General features: G+C 47.4%; 1 protein-coding gene across 2 annotated transcripts in view; it reads left to right on the top strand.

Annotated features, from left to right (window-relative positions):
• C5_1H8orf34 (chromosome 5_1 C8orf34 homolog) overlaps positions 1-25407 on the top strand; it is a 1018772-nt gene that overhangs the window by 901602 nt on the left and 91763 nt on the right. The window contains exon 13 of one of the 2 annotated variants that reach the window (XM_085605488.1): positions 19976-20069. In XM_085605488.1, coding sequence (XP_085461614.1) covers positions 19976-20069 — 94 coding nt within the window. Of the gene's footprint in view, positions 1-19972; positions 20070-25407 lie in introns of both variants that reach the window. The other variant, XM_085605487.1, reaches the window with a different exon arrangement.

Genomic DNA, 25407 nt, shown 5'->3' with positions numbered 1-25407 from the left:
TTCCCAATGGTTCAAGAATTGAGCCGCATCCTGAGATGATTGGGCGACCAGGGGGGTTGGTGCTGTCCTTGTGGATCTTGGGGAGTACATATAGTACGGGTGTGCAGGGGTGTTGGTTGTTGAGGAAGCAGAATTCTTTATGGGATATGATTTTGAGAGATTTAGCTTGTCCCTTTATTTGTAGTATTTTTGTTCTGAGGTCTGGTAAGGGATCTTTTGCGAGGGAGCGGTAGTGGTTGAGATTGGATAGTTGTCTTTTGACTTCTGCGTCATATTTGCTTGTGTTCATAACCATGATTCCACCGCCTTATCCGCTGGTTTGATTATGAGTTCAGGTTTGTTTTTAAGGTTGGTCAAGGCTTGTTTCTCTAAGAAGGGAGGTTATATGGGACATATTCAGATTGGGCTTGGAGATCTGTAAGTTCCTGTAGCACCAGGCGTTCGAATGTGAGTATTTCGGGGGGCATGGAAGAAGATGGTGGGTTGAAGGTGGAGGGTGGGTGGAATCTGGGTCCAGTGAGTTGGGAGGATGTAGGTTTGTCAGAGAAGAATTGCTTGAGACGGATTCTTCGGAAGAACTGGAGTGAATTGAACTGTAAGTCTAGGAAATTGGTACGTTCAGTGGGAACAAAACTTAGGCCTCTGCTCAGAAGTTGAGTCTCATCATGAGATAGAATGTGATCTGAGAGGTTGAATATGGGTATGGAAAGTGGGTTTAAGGCTGGTGTACTGGTGGAAACAGGTATGGGTCGTGTTTCCGTATGGTCGTTTATTGTTGGGGGCCCCATTGGTAGAATCTGTTTCGGGTTTGTCTTTCTCCTGAGAATTGATGTTGGCATTGGCGATTGTTCCGAGATCGTGTTTGGGGCTTGCCGCGCCCGTGACCTCGTCCTAAAAATTCAGGTGGTAATAGGCGTTGTGGTCTGCTGACTGCTCGTGATATGCTTGGTTCGTCACTTGTGTCAGAGTCCTCTATGGATGTGTTGGAAGAGTCTGAAAAGGTGATCTGTTGGTTGTTACAGTAACGGCCCCAGTTGTGGGTCCTGGGTGGAATGTATGGGGTGTTGTAGAATTCGTCACGTAGGTAGGGATATGTTGCCTCTACGTTGTAGAATTTGATGTCCTTCTGGATTTTGTTTATTTTTTTATTAAGTTCAAAGGTATGGAAGGTGGAAATGGTAGTATTTACTTTGTCTAGGAGGTTTTTGGCGTCTGTGATAGTGGTATCAGTCAGAATGAGTTTTTCAAGTTCGGCTATCTATTCCAGTTCTTTGCGGCTGTGTTCGATAGCTGTGTCCATTCCTAGAACCATCCAATGGCGTGAGCAGGTTGTGGCTAGATGACTGAAGCTGGTCCGAAATTTCGGGTAAATATGGCTGGAGTGTTCCCGATTTGGAGGCCAAGCGGGATGACACCTGATTTTAGATATTCAGTGAGCATCTGGGCATGGAGTTCAGTTCTGATTTGTTTTTTCTTTAAGTTATCAAGTCTATCTAGTAACACACGGGAGGAATTAGGCGTGGGGGTTGTAGTGGTGGTGGTCACAAGCCCGGAGAGAAGTGAAGGGTCACCGATTAGGCGTTGGATGTATCCTTCTGAGTACGAAAGAGTCTCCCTAGACATTCTTAGTGTCAGATATATGTCAAAAAGAAATACGACCAAATGAATTGATCTGAAAGTGAGGGCCACAGGGGCACTTACTCTCACAATTAAGCAACTGCTCACAATCTTGTATATAACGGGAGTATAACCCATAAACCACGTTGGGATCAGAGTAGGTAGATAAAAAGAAAACAATATCCCAACTGGTAACACTATAAAAGACAATTAGACATGTATGTACAATACATTACTTGGAAAGGAAAGAGGAAGACTCACAAATAGTTTTGAAATGTGCACATGGCATCATGTAATTAAATTGAAATTTAGAGATTACAGTTGTAGCAGCATTTTAGGCAAATAATGCGTGAAACAACCCGAATTGGACTTGGTGCTCAATTGTGCCGAAGCCGATAAGCTTGGCACCTGCCTCTATCGCAAGCCCACAGAAAGAAATACCCTGCTTCAATACTCAAGTTATCACCCTCGGGGTCTCCGGGATGGGCTACCCTTCGGCCAATTCTTACGCATTCGCAGGAATTGTAAATGGCGGAAAGACTACTTCCGCGAATCAGATATCCTCATCAACAAACTCATCGACAGGGGATACCCCAAACGTCTAGTCACGAGAGCACGGAAGAGAGCCTGGTACTGCCACCGTGAACACCTCCTCACACCTCAACTTAAGAAAACCATGACCAGGATACCATTTGTTTCCAAATTCAGCCCTTGCAGCAACAAAATTAGCAAGATCATCAAACGCAACTGGAGCCTGCTACGAACATTCAAAACATTCAAAGAACCACCTCTCTTCTCATACCAACATGGCAACAATCTGGCCACACATCTGGTACACGCTATTACATGGCCTACCAACATTGCTGATAAGAACACTATCACCGCCACCTGGGGTTTACCCCCAGTCATTGGACACTACAAATATCAAAATTGCACCGTATGCGATCTCACAGTAAACACAAAAGATTTCAAAACCAACAACAAATCCTACAAACTTAGGACCCTAACAAACTGTAGATCAGAAAATGTCATTTACTCAATTCGCTGTCCCTGTGAACTCCTGTACATCGGTCAGACGACCCAAATGATTAAACAGCGGATAATTCAACACAAAAGCAGAATCCACTGCAAAGTCCTGACGGAACCCTTGGTTGCACACTACATTGAAAAAAATCATTGTGAGACAGATATCACCTGGCAGGTGATAGACCAACCTACCTTACCCTTCAGAGGCGGCGACATCAAAGCCCTCTTGAACAAATGCGAAAGCAAATGGATCACCGTATGTAACTCGGTCAACACTGGCTTGAACACCATTGATAAATTGAACACCACCATCTTACTCTGACCATGATTCCCTACTACCACAAAGTGGTCCATTATCCTATACACCCTTGCCACCGCCCACACAATATATATTAAATATTTCCTATTTTGTACCAATTTTTTTGCCCCCCCCTGCTTTATCGTTGGTCAGCACACATATGATGAGTCTACCTGACACACTACACTTTACATTTGATAGACCAAACTGCCCCTGGATAATTGTACGGCTCTATTTGTTAATTATTTTGTTCATTTAACTGTTTATTCATTTTCTTGTACACTTTCATTAACCTCATGCATACCCTCCCTTTGTGCTGACCGAGGTAATTTATTTGTAATTCAATCCACATACGATTAATGATTCCAACCGGACACACTGCATTGTGCCCAGTTTGGCTCACACTCTTCGTATGCCACTGTCCCACTCCCCCCGAGTGTTACCTTCATTAATGGGTCTTAATGTTTTTGATGCCTGTAACGCGGCTTTGTCCGTAATTAATACATATATGCTGTCTCGGTTAAACCCTCCTTCCCACTCCTCCTCCTGCTCCTTCCCCCCACCTCGTCATTTCGGACACACCCCCGCTACACGTACACACGCCGATGTGAAGCAGATTCCCAAAAAGAGCTTTTCTAACTTATAGCCAGACCTCAGCCCTACTCCACACTCCGCACACGAATGTGGCGGTTTCCTGATTACTGCCCCATCTCCGGATTCAGTCTGTTTTCATCAGGTAAGCGCCCACGCACCTAACTTCCCTTAGTTTCCCCGGCCCATAGGATCACTGCCTTATCCCCCTCCCCGGTTTTTTCCACCCTCAGGTCTCCTAATCCAGTTTCCCCAAACTTGGGATGCCGCGGAGCCTCCCTCATCGCCGACCAGACCGGCTTCCGAATTTTTGAGTTTTCCAGGTAACCACTCGGCAATTCCCATGCCCTTTTTCATCCGTTTATTCATTGCCCATGCAGGTTCTTAACCCCCCCCCCACCTTCCTCCTCCTCAGCTTTCTGAATTCAGTTCCCTCCACGTGGGACGCCGCACAGCCGTTCCCTACGCCGATCTACACGGCACGCGACTTCTAGTTCCATCCAGGTATACACTCATCTCCCATTGCTTTCCCTTCCCCTCCACGCGCCGCACATTCCCTATCGGCTCTTTCCTCACCTCTTTGTTTTCTTGTACTCCACGGTCCTTCTCTTTACGCTCACCATGCCTGTTTTACTTACCGCGTCTTTAGATATCAATTGCCCCACACCTTCCCTTCTGTTACCACTCAGCTTGCCTTCGCAACATCTGATCATTGACGCCCCAATCCTCCCTGTCATGCAGCGTTCATTCTACAACCTCCACTACCCATTCGCTGCTGTGCCCACATACAATTTGTTTGCATTTACCATCCCGCGATTTTGTTCTTCCCAGATCGCTCCACCGTAGCTCCTTCTCTAACGTTTTCATGCACCATGAACTCTGTGATTTCCTTCTTTCACACCCACTACTCCTTCTGTTTTTTCACTGCCCTCCTTAGTCATCCTCCATACACCGCCATATACCGGAGGGCCGCTCTCCGGTCGACTCACCTTCACTCCCACTCCCAGGTCACATCCCTTCTTCACCGGCCTTACCCACGGTTCCTACGCGGCACCTCTTACATGATTCTCACCTTCTCCCCTTGCCCACATGCGCTACAACTTCCCTCTCCCCTCCCTGACCCTTCTCCTTTCACCCCCTGTACAGTACCGCTATTAACGACAACCCAGTCCTGAAGATGATCCTGATTGATAGGATCGAAACGTCGGTGTCTCCTCAGCGCAAATGATGGCGCAAGCCATTCTGTGACTCCATTGTGTCAACTTTGGCAAATCCAACATTGTAAATCATTGTTTTTGAGTCACAATGTCCAATGTATATATCTGTTCACATCCACAATTTGCACCGTTTTCCCTGAATGCACAATTGTCACTTGCGTCGCCACTTGTTTGTGTCACGTACACAATTGAGCACCAAGTCCAATTCGGGTTGTTTCACGCATTATTTACCTACAGTGCTGCTACAACTGTAATCTCTAAATTTCAATTTCATTATATGATGCCATGTGCACATTTCAAAACTATTTCTGGGTCTCCCTCTTTCCTTTCCACGTAATGTATTGTACATACATGTCTAATTGTCTTTTATAGTGCTACCAGTTGGGATAGTGTTTTCTTTTTATTGGCTTGCACCTCGACACGCACCCTGCCCGTCCAAGTCTCACCTCTTCTCCTGGTGCGCACAATGACCAGGCGCTCTTCACCAACACCTTGGCTAGCACGTCGACCCGCACCATGTGCGTCCGAATCTCACTTCTTCTCCCGGTGCACACAACAACCAGGTGTTCCTCACCAACACCTCAGCTGCACCACGACACGCACCATGCGCGTCCGAGACTCACTTTTTCTCCCAGTGCACACACCGACCAGGTGCTCCTCACCAACACCTTGGCTGCACCCCGATATGCACCATGCGCGTCCGAGTCTCCTCTCTTCCTCCGGTGCACACAATGACCAGGCGCTCTTCAGCAACGCCTCGACTGCACCACAACACTCACCATGCGTGTCCGAGTTTCACTTCCTCGCTCGGTGCACACAACGACCAGGCGTCCGCGACTCAGTTTTACTCCTGTATGCCCACCATCACAAGGCACGACTTCTGAGGGTCTCAAGCTGCAAAAGCATGAGCACACTGCGTTGCATGGGACTGCTCCAGAAACTTTTATGTTCCTGTGTTCCCAAACAGGGAGCCAGCTCACCTCGGGCCCTTGGAGTTCAGGACACAGCACAAAGCACAGTCCTGTTCAAGAAGGGGGGGACACCACACACTGTAATGTCCCTTCAGTCTCTTCATTAGTAAAAACTGCAAACTGCAGGTCAGCCCTAGATCACGAAGCACGGGTCAGTCCAATCTAGCAGTCTCTTCAGCAACTTCTTCCTTGGCAGAGGTTCTTCTTGACCACGAAAGAGGTCAAAGCCTTTGCAGACTCGACCTGTCAATTTCGCCATTCAAAACAACACCAAATTCTAGAGGTTTCAGTTCTCTTAGTTATACCCCTTCATGTCTTTGAAGTTATTTGTGCTCAGGGGTCCCTGACCCCTCCCTAAATCTGTTCTTGGTGTCTCCTTCCCAGTGTCACCTTTCTCCCTTTGATACTGGGGGTCTGAATCCTTAATCACTCAGCAGGAGATGGGTCAATTGGTTCATCCAGCCCAGATCTTTTCACCTCCCGGGCTTCTCCTCCCCCTACTCTCCAGATGCAGGGCAGCCTGGTGCCATCTCAACCCCTCCCTGGGTCAAGACCTCTCCCAGCTCCTCTCCTCTCACAGATCCAGACAGGCAATCCACATTCAGCAGAGACACAGAAATGCTTAAAGCACAAAACTCAGCCACTTTCTAAAAGAGTGGTTTCTGAACACACAGTGACAAACTACTTTCACAGAAAGATGTGTTATTACACTGTGAGTTAATACATACTCAACTTCACCTCTCCATTATAAACTTACAGGAAACTAGGCTACCACACACAATGCCCAGCCTTCCCCATTCTGTCCTATGGGCAGAAAGGCCTTTCACCAGTGAAAAACGAAATGGACTGTTTTTCACTGTTAGGACATAACACACACCTCAGTATATGTCCTGCCTTTTACCTACACTGCACCCTGCCCAGGGGTTCCCCCTGTGTATGCAAAAGGGAAAGTAAGGCCTGACAAGTGGTTGTACTTGTCAGGACAACATGCTAACTTAGCACCTACACTGAATGCCTGAGTTCCCTTCTCTGCGTGCCTTTGCATTACTAGCCCCTGTACTTACAGTGCGCATCACTAGGGACCTTACTAGTAAGACCAACATGCTAATCATGGCCAACCAATTACCATTACACTTTACATAGGGAACCCTTGTACTCTGACACTGATCAGCAGTGGCAAAGTGCCCAAAGCATCTAAAAACAAAGGAGATAGAGGCAAAAAGTCATGAGTAATCACGCCAATTTATGCCAGGTCTAACACGCGTCCCCTCCAGCCAAAAAGTGGGGGGAACTACCCACCCTCATGGGAGTTCTCATCACTAAGGCGGAAAAATCTGGACAGACCATCAGCATTGGCGTGTTCTGTTCCCGGACGGTGTTCCACCGTGAAGTCCATCCCCTGTAGGGAGATGGACCACCTCAACAGTTTTGGGTTCTCACCCCTCATCTGCATCAACCATCTGAGGGGCCTGTGGTCTGTCTGAACTGGGAAGTGAGTCCCAAACACGTAGGGCCTCAACTTCTTCAGTGCCCATACCACAGGAAAAGCTTCCCTTTCAATTGCACTCCACCTCTGTTCCCTGGGAAGTAGCCTTCTGCTAATGAAAGCTGCAGGTTGGTCCAAGCCCTCGTTCAATTGTGAGAGTACTGCTCCCACCCAATTGCGCTGAAGCATCTGTCTGCTCTATGAACTCTCTGGAGAAATCCAGCATCTGTAACATGGGTGCAGTGCATATGGCAGTTTTCAGGGCATCAATGGCGGTCTGGCAGGCATCAGTCCAGACCACCTTCTTGGGCTGTTTCTTGGATGTCAGTTCCGCCAAGGGGGCAACGAATGTGCCATACCCCTTCATGAACTGTCTTTAATACCCAGTGAGTCCTAGAAAGGCCGTCAAATGTACTGAGGTAACGGGCAGCGCCCAGCTGATCCACAAGCTCATCAGCTCTGGGGGTGGGGTGCGCGTCAGTCTTAGTGACTGCATTGAGCCCACGGTAATCCACACAGAACCGAAGTTCGGGAGTGGCACCCGGCGCAGCAGCTTTTGGCACAAGGACCACTGGGGTGGCCCAGGGGCTGCTGGATGGCTCAATCACCCCTAGCGCCAGCATCTTGGAAACCTCCTCCTTGATGCTGGCCCTGACCTTATCAGCTACCCTGTAAAATGTTTGTTTTACAGGCAGACTGTCTCCAGTGTCCGCATCATGGACGCACCATTTGGTGACTCCTGGGGTCAGGGAGAACAGGGAGGCGAACTGACCCAATACCTGACGACAGTCCCTCCGTTGTTCTGGGGTCAGGGTAGGCGAGAGGTACACCCCATCCACTGACCCATCCTTCTCTTTGGCTGACAGTAGGTCAGGAAGGGGTTCACTCTCCTCTTCCGCCTCGTCATCTGTAGCCAAGAGCATGGTCACCTCAGACCTCTCAAAGTGTGGTTTGAGGCGGTTCACATGGAGAACCCTCAAAGGATTCCTAGGAGACCGTAAGTCCACTAGGTAGGTCATTTGGCTCCTGTGCTCCACCACCTCATAAGGCCCAGTCCACTTGTCCTGGAGCGTGCAAGGCTCCACTGGCACCATCACTCACACTTTCTGCCCAGGTTGAAGTGAGTGGCATTCTGGTCGTACCACCATTTCATATCCTCCTGGCTGGCTTCGAGCTGCCTGAAATGCCTAGTTTGGTTCCTGAAGGCCAGCATGTAGCGGTATACATCTTGGGGGGGGGGGGTTTCTAGGAGCCTTCTCCCAGCCCTACTTCACCAAACTCAAAGGTCCTCTGACCGGGTGCCCATACAGAAGCTCAAAGGGACTGAACCCCAATGACTTCTGTGGCACCTCTGTATAGGCAAACAGCGGGCATGGCAAGAGGACGTCCCACTTACGCCTCATGGGTTCCTCCAGACCCATAATCATGCCCTTCAAGGTCCGGTTAAACCTCTCAACCAGACCATTTCCCTGGGGCTGGTAAGGTGTGGTGAACTTATAAGTTACACCGCACTCCTTCCACAGAGATTTTATATACCTCGATATGAAATTAGTACCCCTGTCGGACACCACCTCTCTGGGGAACCTCACACGGGAGAAAATCCCCATCAGTGTACGGCCCACCACGGGGACTGTCACCGTCTGGAGAGGGATGGCTTCCAGGTGCCGGGTGGCATGGTCCACCAAGACCAGGATGAACCTGTTGTCCATGGCTGTCTTGGGATCCAGAGACCCCAGAATGTCAATGCCCACCCTCTCAAAGGGTGTGCTGACCACAAGGAAAGGTTGGAGGGGAGCCGTTTGCTTCCTTCCACTCTTACCACTCGCCTGACAAGTCTGACAGGTCCTACAATGAGTATCAGAACTCTTGCATATCTGGGGCCAGTAGAAGTGGGTGACAAGCCGCTCAAAGGTATTGTCCTGCCCCAAATGTCCCACCAAAGGTACATTATGAGCCAACCCCAATAGGAAGGCTCTGAAGCACTGGGGTACCACCAGCGCCCGGGCTGACTCAGACTCAGCCACCTTTGGCTCACTATACAAGAAATTGTTTTCCCAGTAAATCAAGTGTGATCCCGACTGATCACCTGCTGCATGGTTTGCTGCCTGCTACCGCAAACCTACAAGAGAAGGGCACTTCTTCTGCTCCTCACAAAATTCTTCCCTGGAGGGCCCCCCTTCCTGCTGCCATTCGGTCAGCCCGGGTAGGTCTCCCAGTTCAGCTACTTGTTCCCACGTAGGCTCCAGGGCATCCCCCTCAAAGGGTGCCTCCTCCTGGACCGTGGGAACAGTGGAGGCTGGTTTCCCACACCCCTTGCCTCTTCTCTTACTGGCAGGCATCTGGGCCACTGTTTCAGGCTCCAGGTTCTCTTGAATACCTTTACTGGCTACCATACGCCGAGTGGTCACACAAGCCCACTTAGGTAGACCCAACATCTCCAAATGTGCCTGGCGCTCCACCTCCTTCCAGGGGGAACTCTCCAGGTCATTCCCTAGCAGACAGTCTACAGGCATGTACGGACTTACAACAACCTGAGACCCCTCCCCATTCAAAGGGAACCAGCACCCGCTTGCAGAGGCACACTGAATTGTCTGCTGCCATTACAGGGTTATGCACATCAGGAATTACTTGCTCTTCAGACACCCACTGACACCGGACAGATATCAAACTGGCACCGGTGTCCCTCAGTGCCTCCACTCTCTGTCCATTGATGGTCACCCACTGCTTGTATTTCTTAGTGTTCTCAGGCAGAGAGATTTCCTGGACCATCTCTTGATCTCCTAAGGAGACCAGGGTCATAACTGCTTGCTTCTCCTCATTCCAAGGACTTAATTCCTCCCCCAACACTACACTCACTAAACCAGGTGTTGGAGCACCAGTGGGTGCAGATGACTTTTTTGGGCATTTATGGGAAATATGACCCACTTCCTTTCAGAAGTAACACGTAGGAGGACCTCGGGGCTCCTTCTTGCCCTTGAAGGCCCAGGCCCTCTTGGCCTTGGTAGACTGGGACCCTTTCTTGGCAGAACTACCTTGGGGCCCTTTAGGGGACTCCTTGTGGTTACCCTTGTCCTCCCCCACCCTCGGCGGGGGACCCTGCACACTCTTAGCAGTGGTACTCCCAATACCCTGTGGACCAGTGTACTAGTCAAGTGGTCCGCCTCCTCAGCAAGCTTACTGGGATCAGTCAGCTTACTATCCAATAGATGCTGGCGCAGCCCTGGAACACACAGACTACTAAAGTGCTCCCAACTGATTAAATCACATAAGCCCTTAAAATCATTGACCTTGCTGACCAGCATCTAACCATCCAGTGCCTGGGTGTACACATATTCTACCCATGTACGGGATTCTAGTTTCTTGGAGGTCCTGAACTACTGCCGGTATTTTTCAGGAGTGAGCCCATACCGGAGGCATAAAGCCTCCCTCATGTTGGCGTATGTCAGGGTTCCCGCCCTCTCTAAGGGTGATAAAACGTCCCTCCCTGAAGCCACAAAGTGTTTCCATAGGTCTGCCCCCCAAAGCATTTCAGGCACCTCATATACCGTGAACCACGCATAAATGGCATCACCCCTCTGGTAATCCAGCACTAAATCCTTGGGAATGTACACCATTCCTCCTGGCACTGGTGGTGCGCTGCCACCATTTGAACTGGTCTCGGGGCGTCCACCCTTAATGTCCAGTTCCCTCATGCTTAACTCATGAGCGAAGAGAATCCTCTTCTCTTCCAAGGCGAGAGCGTTCCTGCTCTCCTCTGCTTGAGTTTTAAGTTTTAACACCTCCAACTCATGCAGCCTGACCCTTTGGTTTTCCTCTAACTTCTCTGGTGAAAAACTCCTCCCTGAATGGGTACTACCAGTCCCTGAGACCGGACAGATATCAAACTGGCACCGGTGTCCCTCAGAGCCTCCACTCTCCGTCCATTGATGGTCACCCACTGCCTGTATTTCTTAGTGTTCTCAGGCAGAGAGATTTCCTGGACCATCTCTTGATCTCCTAAGGAGACCAGGGTCATAACTGCTTGCTCCTCCCCATTCCAAGGACTCAATTCCTCCCCCAACACCACACTCACTAAACCAGGTGTTGGAGCACCAGTGGGTGCAGATGACGTTTTGGGGCATTTATGGGAAATATGACCCACTTCCTTACAGAAGCAACATGTAGGAGGACCTCGGGGCTCCTTCTTGCCCTTGAAGGCCCAGGCCCTCTTGGCCTTGGTAGACTGGGACCCTTTCTTGGCGGAACTACCTTGGGGCCCTTTAGGGGACTCCTTGTGGTTACCCCTGTCCTCCCCCACCCTCGGCGAGGAACCCTGCACACTCTTAGCAGTGGTACTCCCTATCCCCTGTGGACCTGTGTACTAGTCCAGTGGTCCGCCTCCTCAGCAAGCTTACTTAGTATCCAATAGATGCTGGCACAGCCCAGGAACACACAGACTACTCAAGTGCTACCAACTGATTAAATCACATAAGCCCTTAAAATCATTGACCTTGCTGCCCAGCATCCAACCATCCAGTGCCCGGGTGTACACATATTCTACCCAAGTACGGGATTCTAGTTTCTTGGAGGTCATGAACTTCTGCTGATATTGTTCACGAGTGAGCCCATACCGGAGGCATAAATCCACCCTCATGTTGGCGTAGGTCAGGGTTCCCGCCCTCTCTTAGGTTGATAGAACGTCCCTCCCCGAAGCCTCAAAGTGTTTCCATAGGTCCACCCCCCAAAGCTTTACAGGCACCTCATTCATCCGCAGTGCGATCTCATATGCCGTGAACCACGCATAAATGGCACCACCCCTCTGGTAATCTAGCACTAAATCCTTGGGAGTGTACACCATCCCTCCTGGCACTGGTGGTGCGCTGCCACCATTTGAACTGGGCTCGGGGTGTCTACCCTTAATGTCCAGTTCCCTCATGCTTAACTCATGAGCGAAAAGAATCCTCTTCTCTTCCAAGGCGAGAGCGTTCCTGCTCTCCTCTGCTTGAGTTTTAAGTTTTAACACCTCCAACTCATGCAGCCTGACCCTTTGGTTTTCCTCCAACTTCTCTGGTGAACAACTCGTCCCTGAATGGCTACTACCAGCCCCTGCGGCTGGTCCCTCCACTGGCAAATCCTGTGGACCAAATCCATTCCCTGGGTCATCCTCATCCATCCACCTCAACATCACCCGTCCCTCAAGGCCACTTGCAGCTCCTCCTTCTTGGTGCTTCTCTTCTTGGGACATCCCAAAGCTCTGCAGAATTTCCTCAACTGATCAACCTTGTAGGTAAACAATGCCTCAATGTTAAACTCTAATTCTGCAGCCTCAGCCTCACCGGCTATCTGGCTCTCCCCCTGATACATGATGTGTGGATTAAAGGTTACTCAACACTAGAACCAACAATTCTAAAAACACAATATGTGGTTGCTTGGTGGTCTGCGATCAATTTATGATGTACATCAATTATTGTGAGTGATTTTGCACATACGCATTTAATTTACATTCGGATCAAATCCCACCGCTCTGCCGTGAAATGTTGGAAGTGGGGGTCCTTATCCCTCACCGCCGCCACCAAATGCTGGAGGCGAGAGTCCCTCTCCCAAACCGCCGTTGCCAGGTGTGAGATCCGGACCCCTCGTTTCAATGTTAGGCTAAGTAAGGACATCGTCTGAGATAGCCCTGCTCACCCCCTTAGCAGCTTGGCATGAGCAGCCAGGCTTATCTCCAAGGCACGAGTGTAAAGTATGTGCAACCACACTCATAGCAACCCAATGATGTCACCACAAATCGACTCCACACAAGTTTTTATAAAACAAGCATAATCTTTATATAAGAAGATATACGATAGGACCACACAATACAAAACCAACATAATAATGGGTAGTATTCCTTCCGGTGAAATGGTAGGTTCTAATCCCAACCATCGCTCCTAACCAACAGTTAAGTTTACTTCTAACCGTTCCCAAAAGGTCAGGCATGTGTATTGCTAGAATCACACACGTTGCAAAAGAAAAGAAATACAGCAATGCGTAACGAAATACCCCGTACTGTACAATAGAGAAACAATGCCATACGTAGCGCCACAATCATGTACTTTGCAATAGAAGGAATAATGTAATGCGTGTCACTACCAGCATGCCCTGTGCAAGGAAGAAACAAAGCAATGTGTTTACAATCATGTACTGTGCAATGGAAAAATAATGCAATGCACCACATTATAATCCTGTACTGTGCGATGAAGAAATAATGCAATGCGCCACGTTACAATCGTGTGCTCTGCAAAGGAAAAATAACGCAGTGCGTAGCACACCCAGCATGTAGTTCGTCAGGCACAAATAAAGTCAGGCATCATACGACAGTTCGATAGTTCGTTAGCAGCAATAATGCAAAGTGTAATACGAAAGTTTAGGTGCTCCGTTAACAGTTGCGCCCAATCATGGATCAATGATGACACAAAAGTACCGCTTCCCACTCCGGCATGGCGAGCTCGGGACGGTGGCTCAGCTCCTCTGGGGCTGTCGGACCGGGCCGCTACTATTTCACTCCAAGGGCCTGATGACCTGACCCTCCTTCCGGTGGTCTCAGTAGACATCGAGACCGGCCCTCAGCACTGTGGCGACTTACTTCGATTTCGGTGCACACACCACCCAGGCACTACTCACCAGCACCTCTGGTTGCACCTTGACACGCACTCTGTGCGTCTGAGACTCACTTCTTCTCCTGGTGCACACAACAACCAGGTGCTCCTCACCAACACCTCGACTGCACCCTGACATGCACCATGCGCGTCTGAGTTTCACTTCCTCGCTCAGTGCACACAATGACCAGACTCTCTTCACCAACGCCCTGGCTGCACCATGACATGCTCCCTGCGTGTCCGTGACTCAGTTTTACTCCTGTATACCCACGATCACAAGGCACGACTTCTGAGGGTCTCAAGCTGCAAAAGCATGCGCACACCGCATTGCTTGGGACTTCTCCGGAAACTTTTATGCTCCTGTGTTTCCAAACAGGGAGCCAGCTAACTTCGGGCCCTTGGGGTTCAGGACACAGCACAAAGTACAGTCCTGTTCAAGAAGGGGGGACACCACCCACTGCAATGGCCCTTCAGTCTCTTCCTTAGTAAAAGCTACAAACTGCAGGCCAGCCCCAGATCACGAAACAAGGGTCAGTCCTATCCAGCAGGCTTTTCAGCAAATTCTTCCTTGGCAGAGGTTCTTCTTGACCACGAAAGAGGTCAAAGCCTTTGCAGACTCGACCGGTCCATTTTGCCATTCAAAACTACACCAAATTCTAGGGGTTTCAGTTCTCTTAATTATACCCCTTCATGTCTTTGAAGTTCTTTGTGCTCAGGGGTCTATGACCCCTCCTAAATCAGTTCTGGGTGTCTCCCTCCCAGTGTCACCTTTTTACCTTTGATACTGGGGGTCTGGATCCTTAATCATTCAGCAGGAGATGGGTCAATTGGTTTATAGCACCAGCCTAGGCCTTTTCACCTCTTGGGCTTCTCCTACCCCTACTCTCCAGATGCAGGGCAGACTGGTGCCATCTCAACCCCTCCCTGGGTCAAGACCTCTCCCAGCTCTTCTCACCTCACAGATCCAGATAATCAATCCACATTCAGCAGAGACACATAGAAATGCTTAAAGGACAAAACTCAGCCACTTTCTAAAAGAGTGTTTTCTGAACACAGTGACAAAACCACTTTCACAGAAAGATGTGTTATGACACTGTGAGTTCATACATACTAAACTTCACCTCTCCATTATAAACTTACAGGAAACTAGGCTACCACACACAATACCCAGCCTCCCCCATTTTGTCCAGTGGGCAGAATGGCCTGCTTTCACCAGTGAAAAATGAAATGGAGTGTTTTTCACTGTCAGGACATAACACACACCTCAGTATATGTCCTGCCTTTTATCTACACTGCACCCTGCCCTGGGGTTCCCCCTGTGTATGTAAAAGGGAAAGTAAGCCTGACAAGTAGTTGTACTTGTCCGGACAACAAGCTAATTTAGCACTCTGCGCGCAGGCCCTACACTGAAGGCCTGAGTTCCCTTCTCTGCGCGTCTTTGCATTACTAGCCCCTGCACACACAGTGCACATCACTAGGGACTTTACTAGTAAGGCCAACATTCTAATCATGGCCAACCAATTACCATTACACTTTACATAGGGATCCCTTGCACTTTTACCCTGATCAGCAGTGGCAAAGTACTCAAAGCATCTAAAAACAAAGGAGATAGAGGCATACAGTCAGGGGTAATCACGCCAAGATATGCCAGGTCTAACAACCATGTTTTGCATTGTTAAGTTAATGGCTTATGGTAAGATATGCAGCCTGCCTCATTGGCATATCAGAAAAAAAGTCAAGCCCTATTTAGGCCTGAGATGTTGACTTCTTGAAATTAAATTATTCCCTGATAAGATTACTTTGAGTGACATCAAACCTCTTATTACACATCTCCTCAAATTACTCTTGAATATAAGAAGTGAACCGGTGGGAATTTATCTTTCACTAGCTTTAAAATAGGAAGAAAACATTTGAAACAGCGAGCAGAGTGCATAGAATAATGTGCTTACTCGAATTTTCAAATAAGGCAGTTTTGCAGATTACATCCCCTCTCATCCAGATAGACTCCCAGGTATTTATATTTTGTTTTGGTTTGCATCAAGAGCCATGAGCCCTTTACCAAAAACCTTCTTACAAAATGATCACTTTGGTCATGAAGATGCTAATTTCCATTGTGTTTTGATGGCATTAGTCTTTTAGGGAAGTCAATTATTGCTGCAGGACAATACAGGCGCTATCTAGAAAAACAGTGTCTATGAAGTACTGGGTCTGGAAATTAACCTAATTTAAGAGTAAAAAATATATTGCCTCAATTTAATCTACAAGGTCTGCGACACACAGGTTGAGCAGTAGGGGTGATAGAAGTCACTCCTGTTTCAAGCCTCTCGTGGTCGTGGTCTTTGGAGGGATTTTCCCATTGGCGCATAATTGTACCCTCACCCATGTGCCTCAAAATAGGGCTTCAATAGCTCTTAACAGAGATCACAATATCCCCAGCCCAATGTCCTCTGGCACGTTTCCCTCTCTACACTCAACTGAATGCATCTTTAAATTCAAGGAGCCGAAGAGTGGATATAAAAGTAGACCCGTTTGATAATGGGGGTCATTTGATGTCTACATGCCTAACTTTCTAATTCTTGCAGAAGGATCTCAGCATAGAGATTTCCTTCTATGTCTCTGAGAGCAAATGGAAGATAATTTGCAGATTATTAATGGGGCCTTTCTTATAAAATGGATATAGAATTGAAACCCTCCATGACTCAGGGATTAAATTTCTTTAGCGAGAGCTCCTAAAAACTGGATCGAGCCGTTAAACCCAATATGTTGTATTATTTGTTTAAATGGCTGTTGGCAGACATTAGTGCCCCATCTTTTCTTATATTTTCTAGCTGTTTCGCCACGTGAAAATTCTAGGTTGTATTGTTTTTTTTAAATTGTTCATTACCAAGATGGAATTACTGTGGTGTAGCTGTAGTATTTGACCATCACCCATTTGTAGTCAGTCCATGCAGCAGATGAAATATTATTACACTGGGCCATGTTGGCACCTCAAACTCCAAAACTGTTTTAACTTGTCTTGCTCCCCAAGTCCCTCTTTGGTATACATTCAATAAGTATACCTTGTCTACCTGAGCAATCCTGCTTGACAATTTATTCAGAACTCTTACTTCCATGAATAGAAACTTATTTTCCTCCTAAGAGTCTTTGAATGCCAGTTGTTTGCTGCAACAATTAAGGCAGACGTTTTTAATGGCTGAGCTCTTTGAGTAGGAAAAACTCACGTAAAGAAAACAGTTTTTTTCCACATACTTTGATATTCTGTTCTGATGATGTTATTCTATCCCTTAAACTGCTGCCTAATAAATGGTTGATTCCCCCCCACCCTACCTATAACAGCTTTGCTTCATTTTCAGTAGACTGCTTTATCCATTTTTTAAAGCTTCATTGCTGCAAAGATTACCAAACTTAATTTATAAAGGAACCAGACATGCTGCACTGCTAACAACTAATAACTGTAGGTAATGACCACTGTCTAGTCTTTCTATTGTTAGAAAGGCATGCATACATGAAAAGCAATCCTATGAAACAAAGGTATGGGCCAAACCCGCATTCCTATGTGGTGAGAGAATGTATTAAAAATGCTTCTCTGAGGTTAGTTTACTATTTAGACCACAAACTCCCAAGCCATGGAGAAAAAGTCCAAGACCAATGGCTGATGCTTCCTCTGAGATGGATGAGCACTTCCTGGGATCTTGTACACTCTATTTTGCCAGTGGATCAGGTCATTCTCCTTGACCATTGTGAGGTTTAAATTAAAATCCACCGATATGATCCAGTAGGCATCTAGAAAACTGATTTTATGATCATTAACAAAGCTAATGTATTTGTCAACGAAATGTGTCTTCCTTTTTGTGGCCAGGTTAAAAAAGTAAACATTATCTTACACTGGTTGTGGTCGAAAAGGCCCTCTTTTCATTACTGCCACCATGAGAACCAGAACAAAAGGAATGTGCAAATTGAGATGGCTAATCTTACAATTTGAATTTCAAGCGGTGAGAAGTGACAGTGCTCCCTTAGCATGGCTTTTGTTGGAGCCAGTTGTAACAGGAACCTGACACCCCGAAGAGTTAGGCAGCACAGTGCCTTCACCATACCATTGGAACATTGAATGCTGCAACACCTTCAGGGGCACCTGAGCCCTGCAATACATTAGAAAGCCCACTGCTCTCCTTGAACAAAGTTTCAGATAGGAGTAACATTGAAAATTGATATTTCGTGAGGATTTTATTTCATCTAATTGGTCAGCCCCCCGATTTATGAAAGTGTGCTGCTAGCCAGCTTCCATTACGTTGCAAAGAAGAGTAAAGGGGTTTTCAAATGGTTGTCAACATTCGAGCATTTTCTGCATTTTTTTGATGGTGGAGATGGCGCATTTTAGTGGGGAAATGTTTTTTTAATGAAGGTTTTAATCCCAGGAGGCTAAATTTTAGATTTAGACTTTGGATGCTCAGGAAATAAAGGGTAATGATAAGTATCAAGCTTTGAGTCCCTTATTCTTCATTTTATAAAGATCGGTTTGTGCCTACACAGGTTAGTGGGTTATTTCAGCTGTTCATTGTAGTGTCATTATTCTGAGACTCTGTATGAACATGACCTGTATCGATCCACTGATACCCAGCAATAAATGCATACGTAGAGTATGGCCTTGGAGCAGTGTGCAGCTATTGCCCAGGTTTAAAACGTCAAACTTTCCCATTGATCAGTATTACGGAATGGGGATAATTGATTTCCTCTTTTTATAGCCCTTGGAGTCAGATTAGAGGCTCATAAATAATTTAATCTGATGGGTTAACCTGTCGTCCTTGGGCTTCCTATACTGTAATGTACCATAAAGTGCATTGCAGTACATTACAGAAGGTTCAATATAGCAGCTGACGGCTTATCATGGGGTGTCATAGTTGTTCCTCTTACCGTCTTTTGGTTTTGGATCATAACCATAGGATCCATTCAACTAAAGTATAGGGCAATGCCCTGGGACTTGTCCCAAGTACCCAAAGGTCATGTCATCAAGAAGAATTTTCTAAACACTAGGCAAATGTCATGCTAGTCGGCCATGCCATGTGAGCGGTACTCCTGCAGCGTGTATCTTCTGAGCAGGCACATGGACATGCTGAGGCTGCACTGGCAGTGCATGACTGTTGGTTACCTTTTGTGCCTACTGATCATGACCTTCAGCATGAGATGCAGGCACTGGACCCAGAAAACTGTCCCTGTGCCCTAGGCCCAATCCCCGACCTCCAGTGCCTGCCACACATGACCTTCAAATATGCTCAAAGGCCACAGGGCACAGTGCTTGGTCCTCAGCCGTGCACTATACCCTCTCCCTTTGTGCCGAATTCTTGACATGCATGACCTCCATCTGTGCTCTAGAGGCACTGGGCACAGAATCTAACTTACGTCCAAACAACCTTTCCACAGTTCCCAACAGGACCTGTCTAGAGGACAGGGCTTTAGACCATGGCCTTAATGCCTTCTGTCAAGAGCCTTCATCCAAGGCCAGTACAGTACCCCTACCAACCAAACCCAAGAAGCACAGCTATATAGCAGCATTTCTTGTATTCTTGTTTTCTGATAACTTACTACTGGAACAGCAATTGAAATGCAATTTGAGACACTATCTACATCAGCCACAGTAACTGCATGTACCAGAGACCGCGTGTAATTGGGATCATGGCATGACAAGAGGAGGAGAGAGGGACGTTAATGTTGCAGTGAATTTATTCATTTGAAGACCTAGCTTCCATCTGAGGTAGAGTTAATGGTAGCAGGGCATGGCCAAAGGCCATGCACTGTGACTAGCAGGCATCACAAATTACCTCTACAACAATTCACTAGGGGTTCTGGACACTAACGAAGGCCACACCTTGTGCCCATTGTCTACTCTGCATGACATCAGTACATGCCCTGTAGTCACAGGGTGGATGAGAACCGCCCATGTGGTCTGCTGGGCACACAGGACCTAAACTTACTTTTCCCACTATACACACTAAAATGTTTCTAGGATGGTTTCTTTTCAATTTAATTGAAGCAGAAAACCTCCACAACTTTCTATGTATTGCTTTATTAAACATTAGTACTAGACATCATAGGATTTGAAAGCAAAACAGCAGCAGATTCATGGACGTATGTTGATGCTGTGTCTGTTTTAGCAGGAGGACGCTCTTCAACAACTTCAGGCCGCACACCAACCCTGGGCTTTTCCGAGTGACACAGAAAGTGAAGGTGTGGAAGGAGAACAAGGCAAACGTAAGTACCGAAGATGGTCTGAGATGTCAATGGAAGACACATGCTGCAGTGAATGAAGTTCATATTGCTGTGTATCACCTACAGTCAGGGATATCTTAAGGATTTTGGGGGCCATGGGCCAAACATATTTTGGGGGCCCCTGTTGATAACAGCTTTGAATTTGTTACAATGTCAGCTCTTTCATGCCCTCTTTGGTTAGGTCCCTGACAGTGCACTGGCACCCTTGTTTAGATACCAAATGTGCTTACACCTAATATTCAGGAATAGAGACGTGTTTTCAATATAGTAACCCAGCAGCAGCTGACTAACATTACTGCAAATAATCTCTGTGACCTCCTCCCGTTTCTCATATGTGAGGTCCTGTTTTGATCTAAAAGAAGCTTTTTTATGGATGTTGCATGAAACATAAAGTCAACATCTCACCTTGAAAATGAATTAACACAGTTTAAAACAAAACTGTTTAACAATTATTCAAGGTCATATGGACAAGACTCTCTGCAGAACAGAGCTGGCTCTATCAGGGGGCCCCTTAAAGGCTGGCGCCCTGTGCCAGAGCCCACTTTGCCCGTGCCTTAAAATGTCTCGGCTTACAGTGTTATGGTAAAGTGAACATTTCTTATAATTACTTAATTGTACTGCAGACTCTGTTTTCTGCTTCCTGTCAACTTATCATTCCTATGCTACAGGAGAGGGCAAAAGAAGCTTCCCTCTAGTGTAGAAAACGACTGTCCTGTCACTCACAGTCTCTGCTCAAGCATGTCCTCTGCCCTCAGCAAAGACCAGAGGCTTAGATTTGTTTGTCTATTCGGCCAATCCACAAATACAAACAATAATTAAAGTGATGATCTTCAAAATAATTTTGTCCTAATATCCACTTTTGTGTTTGCCACTGCACTGACTGGCAGACAACCCATTTTAAATATTTGCCTTGAAAGGTCTCTGCCATCCATATCTTTCTTGTCTTGGCTGGCGAACAGCACTGTTTAGGTCTCGCGAGCCAAAGGCTCGAAGAGACATTTTATATGTGGGCTTCTCAAAGTGCTGCCGTGGCCTAAAGCTACAGTGCACGTGAACGTGCACGCGCGCAGCGCCATGTGTCTTTCCTCCGTAGCGATCGTAATCACGGTCACTTTCACTTTCGCGGGCTCCTCTGTTGCTGACATTCCCCCCTCCCTTCTCGCCCAGCCCTTCAGCAGTGTCGACACTAGCGGCACGGAAGCCTGCGCCTCAGTCAAGGAGCTGCACTGTATATTATACTCTATTATATTACAGTATATATTACATTAAATTATATAACATTACATATATTACATTAAGTTATATTACATTACAATATGTTATATTACATTATATGTTATACTACATTATATATTTCCTTATATTAAGTTCACTGGACACTGCAGAGTTATGGAACAAGTTATTTTATTCGGTCAGGAGAAAATCCCTTTGCACCATCCCAAGCCTGAAGCAGGCAACAAAGGCCGTGGCATGATTCAAACCATGAGAACCCCAGGATGGCATAAGGACTGCACACGGCAAACATCCGGCCAGCCCAGAGGCAGAGCTGCGCAGGGCTCAGAAGATTATACGAGCTACACACTAGAACAAGTATATTACATTACATTGTAATATACGCAGATTTTAAGCAGACTGTGAATGAAGCATTTCTACGGCCTGTGAAAGGGACATGCAGTGTCTCAATCACTCCCGTTCTTCCTTCATCCCTTCTGCAGTCTCGTGACACTTGCGCCCTTCTCCTTACATCTTTCTGAAGCCCTCCATCTGCGCATCTCATCTACTTTCTCTTCAGCGTCCTGTTTTCACTCTCTCCTGCATGTCCGTCCTTGCATCTCCTTGACTTTACGGATCTCCCCCACACACACGGCACCCACTCACATGTAAACACTGCATTTTCTTTCACTTTCGCCCTGTCAATATTTGGACAGCTGTGTGCCTCCTTCACACACAACAATTGGCACACCCCACCACTGCTCTGTGTGCTCTGCAGAGAGGTCAAAGATTGGATGAGCACCCACTCTGAACCCCTCTATCACCTGCTTTGGGGATCTGAAAAATCCTCACTGCCTTGGGCCTGAACTCCACGGCTCACAATCACGCCTGCTATAAACACTCACCCACAACCTGAAATCACACACATCTACTGGCGACCCTTTTCACAATACACCATACACGGGAGTAATTTGCCACATGAAAAACCAGAAACACAACATCCGTGAAAAAGCAAATACTCTTAGGAAAGGCAAGATTAAGAAACATTTGAAATCTTAACACAAACAACATCACAGCTCCCACCTGAGAGGCCAGGGTCTGTTTTTCCCATGATGGACTGATAATTGGATGGGCATTAAGGAACATCTATCATCTACCCATAGGGTTTCTTTGCTCATTTTGTTTGCAGTCACACTGCTTTATTTGTCATGTATCTCCGTGTGAACGTGCACAAGCACCGAGCCCCCTTTGTACAGCAGCACACATTTGGGAAACTTATTTGTGTGTCTGCATCATTCATTGTGTCTTGAATTTTTCAAACTTCTCCTCTGATGATTTTTGTTGAAATCCATAAAAGAACAAATGTATTACACAGAATCCTCCATATGTCGCATCCAGAGAACTTTATTTGGCCTTTTCTGTAGGGTGCACTTTTTCTAGTTCTCTCCTGTGTTCTGCTTCCCACTCACCCTGTTTCTCATCCCATAACACAGTGCTTCCCTTCACCCTGCTTCTCACCCCTAAACACCGTGCTTCCCTTCACCCTGCTTCACGCTGCTTCTCATTCCTAAACACCGTGCTTCCCTTCACCCTGTTTCTCATCCCATAACACCGTGCTTCCCTTCACCCTGCTTCTCATCACCGTGCTTCCCTTCACCCTGCTTCTCGCTGCTTCTCATCACCGTGCTTCCCTTCACCCTGCTTCACGCTGCTTCTCATCCCTGCCCCAAGTTGGTTCAGTGCTGTCCTCAGCCCTCCCTGCTTTTATTATGTTTTGTAAAGACCTCTCTAGGTCCAGCCTCGTAGGGAATGGCGCAGCCGCTAAGAACAACAATACCAGCGTACATTCTATTTTACTTTTTTCCATGCTATATATATTACATCAATAAGCATTTTAGGTCTCGCGAGCCAAAGGCTCGAAGAGACATTTTATATGTGGGCTTCTCAAAGTGCTGCCGTGGCCTAAAGCTACAGTGCACGTGAACGTGCACGCGCGCAGCGCCATGTGTCTTTCCTCCATAGCGATCGTAATCACGATCACTTTCACTTTCGCGGGCTCCTCTGTTGCTGACATTCCCTTCTCGCCCAGCCCTTCTTGTCACCTCGAATCTAGCTGCCCCTCCCCCCACACGCAGTTCCAAAGCAGGCAGTTCTGGTCATTCATTACGCCATCTCTTCGTCTGTCCCCGGCGATTTAACCCAATTTCTGTCCCTTAATCATCGCTTCTTTCCTCTTATGTATATCACAACCTATTTTTTTTTTGTGGCTCAATCTGTTCTCGTCTGTCCCTACCTGGTCCTATGCACACTGTTTTTTTCCTATCCGTGCCTGAGACTGTTTCCCTCACGTGCTAACCCCTTCTACACATCACCGCCGCTCTCCTTTTCAAAAACGTCTCGCTCCCCGGAACTTTTTCACTGACTGTCAAAAGGGAAAGAAATTGAAAGTGTCTGGTAGAATAAGGCAATGGACTAGATTACGTATGAGGAGAGCATGCCCCTCCTCACCCTGTCTCTCCGGCATTATATCCCATCGAGACTGTCAGCTGTCACTCCCCCACGACACCCCTCAGCTTATCTGTTTATAAAAGCGTCTGCGAGAAGGGACAGCAGGTGCGTGCGTCTGTGTAATCGCGCGCACTTTACCCATGATCACCCGCGGAGGGCGCGCGCGACTCGCTCAAACAAAAAGGCTTGATGTATTAACTTTTCCATTGTGTGTGACTACTGACCGCGGCGCGGGTTCAAATCCCAGGATAGTTTTAGGCAATGAGCCCTGTCTGCTAGGGGTGGCTGCTTGGTGGGTCTGAAGGAAAATGTTAGGCACTCGTAAAAATTTAGGTCACAGGGTCGAAATGAGAGCACAAGTTAATATTTACCGATCTGCTGCACACTGCTGCATTACTCACTGCTGCATGCTGCACAACATTGCTGCACGCCGCACACTGCTGCACGCCGCTGCACACCACACAGTGCTGCATGCCTCACACTGCTACACGAAACACTGCTGCACGCCACACGCTGCTGCACGCCGCACACTGCTGCACGCCACACACTGCTGCACGTCACACACTGCTGCACACCGCACACTGCTGCATGCCTCACACTGCTGCATGCCTCACACTGCTGCATGCCGCACACTGCTGCACGCCGCACACTGCTGCACGCCGCACACTGCTGCACACCGCACACTGCTGCACGCCGCACACTGCTGCACTCCACACACTGCTTTTATGCGAGTTTATGCTACTGACATTGTAAATGACAATGCCTTTTATTTGTTTTCAAACAAAAACATAAATAAAAGGCATTGTAATTTTACAATGCCAATAGCTCAAACTCTTATAAATGCGAGACCTATTGCATTGCAAATGCTTGTTTTAGATCTGGCAAGAGACAGCTTTATCTCCTTACTCATGTAATAAACGCATGAGTATTAAAAGACAGTATACAGAGCGAAGGCTTTGACTCCCCTGCTGTGTTGGTCTTTCCCTTAAACGTCATTTACCTGAGCAGTAGTTGAGCTAGTCTGATATTAAGTAGTTCCATTGTAATACATGGACAGGAAGTGTCCATGTTGTGCAAGGGAGGTGAAGTATGGTAATATATAGTCTTGCAGGATGCCACAGAAAAAAGACTGTACTGCTGCCAAAATCGCTGCAACAGAGAATCATGCTAAGTGTGCCTGCAGCAAGCAGCAGCAGATCTGGTGCAACAAGCCATGCCTCTGGGCATGGTGCTTCTTCCACAGCTCTGAGCCTAGAGAGCTAGACTACAGACCTAGGTGTTATTTCAACACTCCTATTGGTTAAGGTGGTCACTGCATTGAATCGGCATGACGACTCGGTGTGCAAGTGGAAAGCTTTGTAGTGCTTTCTTTGCTTCTGTTCAGCTGTTGCAGCCTCCACACGTCCAGCGCCGGGAGACCCTGTTGGGTAGCTCCGCACATTATAAATGTAAATACAAAGCTTCCGGGTAGGGTGAGCACAGCGGAACGGAAGTGAAAATCCGGCAAGTTGAATTGGGCCATAGGAGGGCAGCAACCGTTGTTCCTGTGGCCATGTTAATGTATTTATTCTGGCATCTTTTTCTTGTGCCTGGCACTCTT

The sequence above is a fragment of the Triturus cristatus genome, chromosome 5_1 (assembly GCF_964204655.1).
Source record: "Triturus cristatus chromosome 5_1, aTriCri1.1, whole genome shotgun sequence".
NCBI classification, from domain to species: Eukaryota; Metazoa; Chordata; class Amphibia; order Caudata; family Salamandridae; genus Triturus; species Triturus cristatus.
Note: the sequence above shows the minus strand (reverse complement) of the source record. Positions and strands in the feature narration are given on the sequence as shown.